This window comes from Buceros rhinoceros, unplaced genomic scaffold, assembly GCF_000710305.1.
Source record: "Buceros rhinoceros silvestris isolate BGI_N320 unplaced genomic scaffold, ASM71030v1 scaffold10069, whole genome shotgun sequence".
Lineage (NCBI taxonomy): Eukaryota > Metazoa > Chordata > Aves > Bucerotiformes > Bucerotidae > Buceros > Buceros rhinoceros.
Window position 1 is genome coordinate 41882 of NW_010432100.1, and position 11447 is coordinate 53328.

Genomic DNA, 11447 nt, shown 5'->3' on the forward strand with positions numbered 1-11447 from the left:
GAGAAGAACCCCTTCTAAACCTTGTATAGCTGTACGACGAAGGACCCAGTCACCAAGCAAGTTAAATGCAAGGAAAAGAATCGCATGCCAGCGAAATTCAAGCCTCCAAGTGAACTACTCACAGAGTTCTTCTCCTGAGCTAGAACCACTTCATATCTCCTTAGCATCCAGAAAACCTGCTTCTGTCAGGGGACAGACTGCTGGCTTGTTGCCTCAAGAAAGAGGAAAAGACGAGAGGCAAAAGCATTTTTTTTCTGAGAAATGGGTGTTGAAAAACTTGCAAGAGCATTGAAAACAATACCTATGGGGCTGGGAGGTGGGAGCGAACACTCCAGTTTCTGTCATTCTGGCTGGGTTTTATTCTGTCAAGCATGAAGAGAAATATGCATCATGTTTTCCATATCAAAACTTGCACAGTGTTTGTCCTCATGCTAAATGTAGTTCTGGCCTGCAGTGCCAAAGCTCCCCTAGTAATATTTACACTGTCACAGAATTCAGAGGAGTGGTGCGCTTGAAGGGACTGTAGCCCTCATACAAAATGAGACATACATATTAACACATTAAAGAACATGGCAAATTTTTCACTAATTTTAAGTGTTGGACACTACTGAAGAGATTCCCCCCTTAATGCCCACCCTACAAGCAGCTGGGATATTCGTTTGGAGCTGTCCTTAAAGAAATACGCCTCTCTGTGATCCAAGAGCCGTAACGGCATGGTTCTTCCCAAAACATACTCGAGCAGAGCTTAAGAGTTACATGCTTTGCACAACACAGATTAATATCACAATTCAAGAAATACTGCGGTAGTGCATTGTGGTGCTTTATTAGTGTTAGACATGCAATATTTATTTAATGAACAGAAATTAAAATATTAAGATAACATTTTAACCAAATTAAAGGAGCTGAAGTTGCAATAATGGAACAAAAATAAAGTTTTTCATGCATTCTATGTTTATAGTTCTCAAGTGTGCATATAGGTGTGATACCGTACCATTATTAAGTGTAGACAAACTACCATTGATTGCACGAGACAAAATCAACCTTAAAGATATAAGTAAAGTTCCTATCTTTTACAGACTTCCTATATAACCTGGATCTTCAGCTTTTTATAGTACATTGTAATACAAGACATCTGGAAGCTTCTAAGACGAGTAGGAATGGCTCTACCATTTGTATCATACAGTGGCTTCTCCAACGTACAAATTATGGAAGATAAAGCAAATGCCCACCATGCTTTAGAAGACCATGACTTCTTCAACAGAAACAAATCTCAAACCCCTTCATAAACAGATTAAAGTGCTACCCACTGCATATTAAACACTCCCAGCGTCCATATCTACATTTAGAAGTTACAAATCCCTGAAAATAGGGTTTCAGAACAAAAGTGCTGACAGACCCTTAAACCTACCATCATCAACAGAGCAGCACTATAATCCTTCACCATGTACTTCAAAGAGAGGCAGTTAGTCAACACGCGTTAAACATCACCGTGTTAAAAGCTCACAGCTAACGCCTCTATCCTATCTAAAACAGTAATGGATACATTAAGAGCAAAAAAGCATGAGCTTACTTTACATACTTGACGTAGGACAATAATATTTCTTTAATGCTGGAAGTGTAAATAAACCTCCAGTGCAGCAGTAAACATATAATAGGACAGCAGTTCTGTTTGGATTAATATGCATTTAAGAAAGGGCATCCTGTACAGAAAGAAATACAGTCTAGTACCTAATGAGCATGATTTTCATTAGGTCCCCAAATCACAAAACCTTCCTAAAAGCAAGGCAACATTTTCACAGCTGGAAACTTAGAAACAGTTCTTGATACAGAGCCAAGAGCAATAAATGTAGTTATGTATAATCTAGGCAGAATGCTACATTCATTAGTAGGTGGAAAACCAAGCTAAACGCAAAATACAGCAGCAAGAGGTAATGTGTATAAATATTAAACATCCTTCTTGAATGACAGAAAGCTTAAATTTCTTACTTACAGCATTAAAAGTATGGCCTTGATATTTGTTCTTTAAAGTAAAGTACATGGCTAGGAGCAGAGCTGCTTCAGAGAGTATTTTCAAAATAGAGCGTGTGCATGGTGAACCCCTATGCTCATCTTTTGAGAGGGAAGAAAGAAAAAATGAAAGTGATGTAGAGGTGTCCAGAATTTTCATCCCTACATTTTAAAGGGCAAGAAAGACTGACTGTTATTGGCGGGTTACTATGGTTTTAAAATGATCTGCAAGAAAGTTTGCAATTTTATCCTATGGGAGACACAGACTTTCCTTCGCTTTCAATTACTCTGTATGAAATGTTTTCATTCAAAGCTTCATGGTTCAAAAAATACATGTGGGGTGAAGATGCTTTTCAAAAAAAACCTCAAAATATAGAAAAATGTTAAATTTTCATTCTAAGCAGTGAATGATGTGCACGTAATCTTTCCAGAACTGCTCCAAAAGCAGCCCATACCTTTAGCTACAAGAACTCTATAAAAATGTTTTCATAATTGTAAACGTCCCATTCTGCCTCTCTTAGTAACTTTACCTTTTCCTAAATTGCATTTGTTGTTCTTCCCTCTTTCTTGAGGAGTCGTTAGAAACAAAAGGTGCTTTTATTCACTTACAGATCAGATAAAGACTAGATAGGACATTCAAAGCTTCACTAAATTTCTTCACTAATGCACAAAAATTGATCTTTTCGCTACCTTTAATCTGCTTATCGTTCTTGGTATGCAAATATGTCAAATGATCTGCTTTTAGTCAATTATGCAGTTTGATATTCTACATTTACATTCTAAAAGAAGTGATTTCAGAGGTGCTAAATATAGTAGAGTTTCATTTTAATAATTATAAGTTGGCTGGCAAGTGAAAAGTCATTGGAGCATATTCTTTGGTTAGTTTACTTGTTAAACCCCACTGGTGTGTATGACTCAATCATTGTAGATACTGCAGATGGTCTCATACCAGTTAGTTTGAAAATGACTGTGGGATTCAAAAGAATTGCACAACACTTCCCCATTAACAATACAAGAAAACCACTCGCTTCGGCCAAACATTTGAAAATGTTGAAGAACTTCTATGGAAATACTGAGTAACTGAAATATATCTTGGTGTAATCAGGAAATTAAAATCTAACTGAGTGCAAACCCTAACTTCCAACAGTAAACGTACCATCCCTTAGTACATAACCTTTGGCACTTCAAATATATTACAACAAATTTACAGTCATTTAGATCTTAAGTGGGTCAAAAGAACATTCACATGGTTTATGAGGTACCGACCTTGATAAACCCTTAGGTTGTCAAAAGAAGAGACTACCTGATGAAGTGGGCCCGCCTCTGTGCTACCGACGGCTAAAGGCAGAGCACTACGATTCGGTAGGGCTGGAATCACTCGGGCTCCATCCAGGCACAAGGGTCTGCGCTAAGGGATCCCAACGGTGGGTTGGGAACACACGAACTGCATACATTTTAGGGACATAGCGCTAGGGGGATGGGAGGTAGTTGCTAAAAGAAAAAAAAAAGAAGAAAAAAAGAAGAAAGAGGAAAACAAGAAAAAAGCCAAAAATAAGCAAATGAAATCTGAAAAGAACTGCATAAAGTTTTTTTTTCTAACAACAATAATTCTGTGCTGTCACAAAATATTAACATTGTCAAAGGCATTCAGATAGAAGAACTTTTTCAACTTTTCCAGATTACAATTATTCAAGTTTTTACTAGTATTTGCAGTTTTAAAAATGAAAACATATTTAGATCTTTTACAACAACGAAAAATTGTAATTTCATTTCAAGCTTTTTTTCCTCCTCAGCAGCAGCCATTACATGGTGCTGTAAGAAAAAAACCAGATCAGGTGTAGAAAAAGAAAAGGAGGAGGGTAAGACAGACAGTTTTCTTAAATACAAATCTAAAATACTCTCTGTACTTTTTTTTAATAGCATCTTACTGTTTCACAGCAGACAATCCATCTGAGGGAAATTATGAGGGAAATTAAAATTAAAATCTATTTGTGTTAATATTGTGGGGATTCCTCTCCTACAGTATTTTCTCACTATACATTCGTCACTGTATTTTGCCAATTTATTGAGTAGCAGGTATCTTTTTCGTAAGTCATTTTACAAACAATTATTAAACGATCAGGAAGACATTTACTACATTCTTTTTTCATTTGCCTCAATGAAAACTGACTTTTAGAAGTACTTACAAGGAGTACAGATGTTATTTTAAATGAAAAGCCTTTCTAAGTACGCTATATGTATTTAAGCAACACAGCCTATTTCTAAAGGCATGTACTTCATTGTCATAGGATTTCAAAAACCTAAGAGAGATATATATAAAGTAAAACTCAACCTTAAATTGAGTCAATTCTGTATTTTTTGAATTATCACGTCTATTTTAGTCAGCCTGTTCACTTCTCCCTCATTTTCACTGTAGCAGACTTTGACTGAACGAAAGTATTCATCTCTTTATTCCATACTTCCTCCAGTCCTACCTCCGACTCTATTAACACTGCTCAAAGTACTTCAACGTGTATGAAAAGGCATGCAGTAACTTCATACAAAAAGATTCTCAAAACAACCAGATGTCATGAGCTCACGACCAAAGCTCAATCATTATACACAAAATTCAGCACTTAAGTGTAAAATAACTGACTCCAGCATGTGCCATTACTGAAATGGCATGGTATTTTTTTACATCGTTATACAAAAAGCACATTGTAGAGAACACAGCTTTTACTCTGCAAAGATTGTCCATCACTGTTTTGCTCTAATACATGTAGAACAAACTACATTCCGTGGCAACAAACCACACTTGGGTTTAGAAAAGCCTACTACACTGGCTTGAAAATGGTGGTCTTCATGGCATGCTGTAGTATCAGAATCGAGATATTGCATAACACCAATGATCATTCAAGAAAACATTCATAACAGAAGAGGCTTCCCAGCTGAAACATGGTGAACACGAAGCTATTATAGCAACTGCATGGACATATTTAATGTGTATTATTTACTCTACCATAAGTTTGCTGTACCTAAAGTTGTTTTCAAAAAAAAAAAACCCAAAACCAAAAAAACCCAAATCAACAACAAACAAAAAAGGTTATTTAGCTAGTCGAACTTTTGGCAGTCCCTGCTAGTGTTTGGAGTAAAAAATAAACAAAAAAACCCCCATGTCAGAGTCCCGTCCTCCCCTAATTCCTGGAATTTCTTAGGAGAAAAGGAATGAAGAGAAGTCAAAACGTTAAAGTGTGATTTCCTTCCGCTAAAGTACCATCAAGTATCACTCTTAGCTTTTGGAAAATTTGCCAGCTTTCCGAGAAGGTTCGTATGGCACTCTGAGAATACTAGGTGTTTCTTCCATTACTCGTACAAGAAGATTATCAATGTAATCCTCGAGTTCACGGATATGGGTGTCCTTCTTCTTAAGTTGCTCTTTATGTTTCACCAGCTCCTGCAAAACCTCTTCGTAAGTAAGGTTGCGGTATCCTGCGGTGGCATCGAAAGGATTTCCATCCTACAGGTAAGTTTAAAAAAAACACTGGATTTTATTAAATAGTTCAGTGCTCGGAACAAACTGATGCATTATCGCTTTTTGTGTTTCTCATGTGCACCTCCTGACAGCAGCAACTTCTCTAGGACAACACACTTCCATTTGCTCTAGAGCTTTTTTCTCCAAGACCCTCACTGGAGCACACAACTGGTGACAGGTTGCCCAGTTTGAAGGAAGTTTCCCACACAGTCATCTCAAAAAATGATATTGTTCTCCATGAGATGCATACACAGTTAATGTCCATATGAACAGAAACCACGAGAACAGCCAGCAGGCCTGTTTTGGAAATCAGCTATATGGTAACCTTCGTTATTGATGCACAACGGAAACAGCCCTGAGAATTCCAGTCCTCCTGTAACTATTTTTAAGTGTATCATAGCAAAACATTTACATAGCTCTAAATGACATCGGTCCTCATCTGTCTTTCATATTCTGTTTTTAGTCATGAATGGGTCTCCAGGCCTTGGCCTCTGAATGATATAATAAAACTTTCAAATTTAAACTTCAGGTGATGCTAAAAGGCTGCATCTTATTTGCACCAGAGCGCTTCAAACAGAAACATGTACTACTAAAAGTAGTACTAAAAGTGCCTCCTAATTTGCTCTAAAGCAGGAGGAGCCCCGAATTCAGCTGCAGGGCAAACACTATTGTTTCTGTAATGATTCCTGGTGACTCAGTAAGTGCAGGTATTAGCAGAGGTGGACAAATTAGTCCCCTTAACGAAGGGCAACAAGCAATCCAAACCACTATGAACTCGAATGTCTTACTCTGTGTGAAGAAGAATTAGCTGTGACTTTAAGTAAGCAGATGATGAAAAATTTGGAAATGTGCAACTAAGACTGAGTGTTGGTTTAGACAAGTATTAGCACTGTTAGACACATGAAGCAGTAAGTTTTATCTGATTCAGATGGAACCTCTAATCAAGTAAACCAATCTGGCCTCTCAAATCCCGCGCCTCTGACAGGGTAGAAGAAGAACCCAAGAAAGCTTTTGTTTACAGTAGAAACCTGGCATTAAAAATGATAAAGCCTGCACAGCTAGGAAGCACATCACATAATAAAGTCATATTCATTCCTTTTCGATGCTCTGTTCCTTTTCTTTCCATACTGCTCCATATTTGCACATTGGTATATGTCGAATCATTAAAATACGCAGGAGGCCAAAGTTTTCAAATAAACCTAATTAAAAGTGGTGGTGCGCTGCAAATAGCCCGGAGTATGACAGATCAATCAGTCTCTCTCCATCAATTATATTCTAATAGTAGCTCTCAGAAATACCTGCTTTTAAGGGTTTCTCACTATATTTGAGATATTTAACGTCACGTTTATGTACCTGTATTCAGTGTTTTAAATTTATCAAGTTACAACACTGTAGGTGATCAATAACTCCTGCTGTATTAAAAAGGCTAACTTGATGAAATTTATTAATTGGTGAGCAATTGATTTCCAACAAGTATAGAAGAGAAAATAACTGTGTGGTCATTATATTTTTAGCACATTTTCTTCTACAAGAAGGAAGGAAAATTTTATCCTTATGGTACTAAATTTTTGTAGATATTGGAGAAGACATCTTTTATACAACTAAACCACGGACTTTGCCTAGTTTTCTGATTTCATAAAGGAAGAGGAATTAAGATGCAATTGTATCTTTAATGATTTTATAAAGTTTACTTAAAATTTATGTGTAATACATATGCTTTAAAGATGTTTAGTCATATGCTCCATACAGTTTGTGGGGAATAACCTATCACATTAATCACACAAGAAAATTCTAATTAAAGGATGTTAGTATTTAAAATAAGTATTGCTGAAGTTAAGATTTTAATAATTGTTTGAGCAAATAAGTGATTCTTAAATGTGTAAGGATGTTAAAGTTAAGATTTTTAATGTTTGGTTTGAGTAAATAAGCAATACTTCAATGCGTAAGGAACAACTGCATCTTTACAAAAACTGATACTACAATTTTAACAAAAAACATGAATCTCATACTGAAATATTAAGAAAAAACTATTCTAAATAACAAGCTGTGCAAAGAACAATTGTCTCAGCTACAAAATACTACTGGGGTGCACACTGACAGCCAGAGGAAATGGAATTAGATAAAACGAAGGCCTGGCAATCTCTGATCATCTCTTTATTGTTCTAATGAGGAATCCTGCTCTGGGAATATCATCTAAGCTACTTTCACATCTTTTGTCCTACTTACTTCATCTTCCTTTCAGTTCTTAATTAGGCCTTAAAGAGCTCACGCTGCCCTTTCAACTGGCTACTGCTCCCATTTAAACACTGCCTTCAGAGACAGGTGTTGGCACCAGAGTAGAAGACATACAAACATAATTACTAAATGCGATGCATGAGGAAGAAATGTAATAACTTGGTGAAGGCTATTATTGCAATACCTAATAATAAATTACTTCAAACACCTTAGAAAGCAATCTCGAGTATTTAAAAAAAAAATTTCAAATGGTTTCACTCAGAACTACGGTTGAGATATAGTTTCTTCTCCTCCTAATTTGTATTTTGTATTAAATGAGCACCACCTCATAATCCTGCAACTGACATTTTGGATAGCTGGTATTCCAAAAGAAAAATCATCAAGGATTTCTTTTATCACCTTTAAATCCTTTAAATAAAACAATTCACATCTTTTTTCTTGAAAGAATTAAACTGATGCTTGTACCGGCAATAAATTACGTGATTTGTGGTAGCCCATTTGCGAGCACATATAAACTGTAATTATGGTTACTTTACAGACAATAGCTGCTAAGTTAAATCCATTTTTTTGATGTTGCTTTTTGTCAGAGATTAAGTAACTGCCTGGTAGAATTCAGTTTACTATCTGATCAAAGGCAGCCTTCTTATAGTCTGACATCTCCCACCAGTTACTTACATTATAAAAACTCGGGGTTTTACAATAACATCAAATGTTATTACAAATCATTTACATAAACCAGCTACAAAACAACAGCACGAAGCCATATTTGCTTGTGAAACTTGTTTTCCACAGATTTTGAAGACCGAAAACAAACCCACTTTTATAGATTTCATCTATTCACAGAACAGTAAGACCTCATTTTCCTTCAAACAAAGACGCTGCAAAGGAAATCTGTGAGGTTTTTGGTCTTTTCTTAGTACACAATTTATTCTAGGTACTTTTAGAGTCAAAAGAGTGTTTTGAATAATAACTTTAGTATTTCTATTTTTAGTGTTTTCTGAGAGGTTGCTCATTTATTATTTGTATTATTAATCCAATCATAGATCAGTTCATTACTTCCATTTTGAGTTGCCATCTAAGGACTGTCCTCGAGTCTCTGACTATAGTGATAGAAAACTCCTGTCAGGTCAATTAGTACGTCATTGCCTCATGCACAGTTCCTCAGCTGACCGTCTAGAGTCATCTGAAATAACCCAAAGCTACAGTTTTCTTTATAGTTTCTGTGCAAAGATCCAATTTTTCCTGCCTTCTCTACACCATCACAATGCATATTAACTGCAAAACTCTTCTTTATTTCTGAATTTATATTAAGCCTGTAATTTTCTAAGAGGTAAATCAAGAATAACAGCTCATATTGTGTCCAGCAGCAATTAGTTAGCGTTTACTGACGGCTTTCCGTAACACCCCATAACTCACCGTTGTTTTCCTGAGGTCATCAATGCCAGAAGGATTCATATGAAAACTGTGGGGAAAAAACCAAAACCCCAAATATTAGCAGTGCATACTTATCCGACCCAAACACCTACGAGAAGGCGCTAGTGAACTGGGTATACAGCTATAAAATATTTAATATGATTTATTTTCCTGACTTGTTGAACTTAGGAAAAGTAGGAAAATACTTAAAGTTAATGGAAAGTTTCATATATTCTCTGTTGACTATTTTTTGTATTTTTTGTATTCTTTTTGTCATAAAATTTGAATAAGTAATTAAGAAATGCAAGAAAGGTTATTGCACATAGAGCTTCCCTAGCTCTTATCTCTAGACTTACCTTGAGCTTCTAAGCAAAAAAGAGATACTTTAAATGAAATATTCTAGAAGCAGATCCCTGGGATGCGATTGTTACAAAACACACCACCCTGCAGACTCGTGTGTGTGCCCAGCTTTCATGGCAGCTGCTAGAGCAGAAAGGTCCTTTAGAAACTCCAGTGACATCACCAGCTTAAGTCAGAGCTGAAAGCCATCTTCTGTCGGCAGCATTGTTCTGTACTTAAAACTGAGTCAATAGTCCATTATTTTACAGACCTAGTGATTATCCCACATCTCTAAAAAGCAAAGCTGTTTCGTGACGATGTTGCGTTGAGATTTTTTTCTTCCTCAGCTGTAAAAGTGCTGTTGATATTGATAAAAGCAGCGATCATCTAAGTGCCAGGCCTAAGAAAGGATGCACGAGTCTCTCAGGCTGAAGTAACTTCAAAACTCAGTGCTGCTGCATTCTCATGTACTTGCTACACCAAGTTTGGAGAGAAAACTAACTCTCTGAAAGTGTCTTCAGAATCTGGCTATGGCTCACTTATACTATTGACTTGGTAGCATCATAGCAGACATCATTCTTTCACATCACAGGCTCGACTCTTTAGTTGGACTGCAGGTACTAGCTGTCAAGGGGGACATTTCTTGACTGAGAATAATGCATAAAGTTACAAAAATACATTTGCATTTTATTACAAAAGTATCTTCAAGTAAGGAACATATATTCTGTTACTGTTCATCACTTTATCTGAATTTATAAGCCATATAGTTCAAGTTGTAAAAGTGGAAGGAACATTATCTACAAATATATATTATGTAAAATCCTATTTTTCTCTGTAAAAAAAGTGTTTACAATTTTTTTTTTTTACATTACAATTTTTTATTCTGTGCATCATTTTTCATTTCCAAAGTCGGCAGTCTTTTGCTCCTACAGAAGTCCTGTGAACCATCTGCTGGACTGAGGATATTAGATAAAGATTGGATTACATGAATAGTCACAACTACAAATCAAGAGGTGTCTGACGAGTCGAGTCCCAGCTAATTCCCATTATACCTGTCTGTAACAGTGATCCGCAGCAGTCTGCCTAGTTTGCTGGAGACCAGTTCCGAATGAGGGGCCTCTTTCACTGGGTATTGTCTAAAAAGCTAAAGGCAGGAACCCTCCCTCACAGCCCGCCTTTTAGTTTCACACTGATGTGTCAAACACATGATGAACTCTCTTCATTCATGGCTGCCTTTTGTGATCCGAGTACAAAAAAAAAATGAGTTAACTGAACTGGATCGAATTAGCCTGGTGAAAACCAAGAATGTCTCTATTTAATGAAGTGTGGCGTTAATTTGGGCTATCTTTCTTTTGGGACTGTTTCCTCATGTTAGACAAGATATAGAATAATACAGCCTGACTGCTCAACTGGGTGACTTTCTGAAAGGTTAAAAAAGCAAGATCTTTCACTGCCTTCAGTGACTTTATAGTTTCTGTGAAATAAGTTCTAGCACTCTAGGAAAACAAAAAGGGCAGCAGTTCTGACTACAAAAAGTTACATTCAAAAATTAGAAATATAAATCACAGGCAAGAGAGACTAAATTTTTTTTTTAGCTAAAAAACCTGCAGTCATTTCCGTAACATTGGGGACATTGTAGCTGCAATTACAAAAGAGCACATCTGCAGATTTCACATGAAGCAATTTAAATATACCTGCAAAAACTGTAAAACTATTAAACAAAATATTCCCCAATAAAACCCCAACGTCATGTATACTCTAACTCATATTTTGAAGAGATATGTGGGAAATACACTGCTTCTCCAGGAAGAAACAGGTGCTGAGGTTGCACATAACATTTTTTGTCTGCTAAGTAAGGTGGGAGCTCTGTGGCCTCGCTGAGCCCCACAGGGTTTCCTGCCAGAGCTTCCAGCCTGAGGTGAGCGTGAGCAGACGCAGGCTC

General features: G+C 36.6%; 1 protein-coding gene across 1 annotated transcript in view; it reads right to left on the minus strand.

Moving 5' to 3' along the window:
• Nucleotides 1-5115: 5115 nt before the first annotated feature.
• Nucleotides 5116-11447, minus strand: part of RAB11FIP2 (RAB11 family interacting protein 2 (class I)) — a 29553-nt gene continuing 23221 nt past the window's right edge. The window contains exons 4-5 of the mRNA XM_010143648.1: nucleotides 9170-9215; nucleotides 5116-5503 (exon numbers count right to left, since the gene is read on the minus strand). Of these exons, the coding sequence (XP_010141950.1) occupies nucleotides 5276-5503; nucleotides 9170-9215 (274 nt within the window). The 3' untranslated portion in view covers nucleotides 5116-5275. The remainder of the gene's footprint in view (nucleotides 5504-9169; nucleotides 9216-11447) is intronic.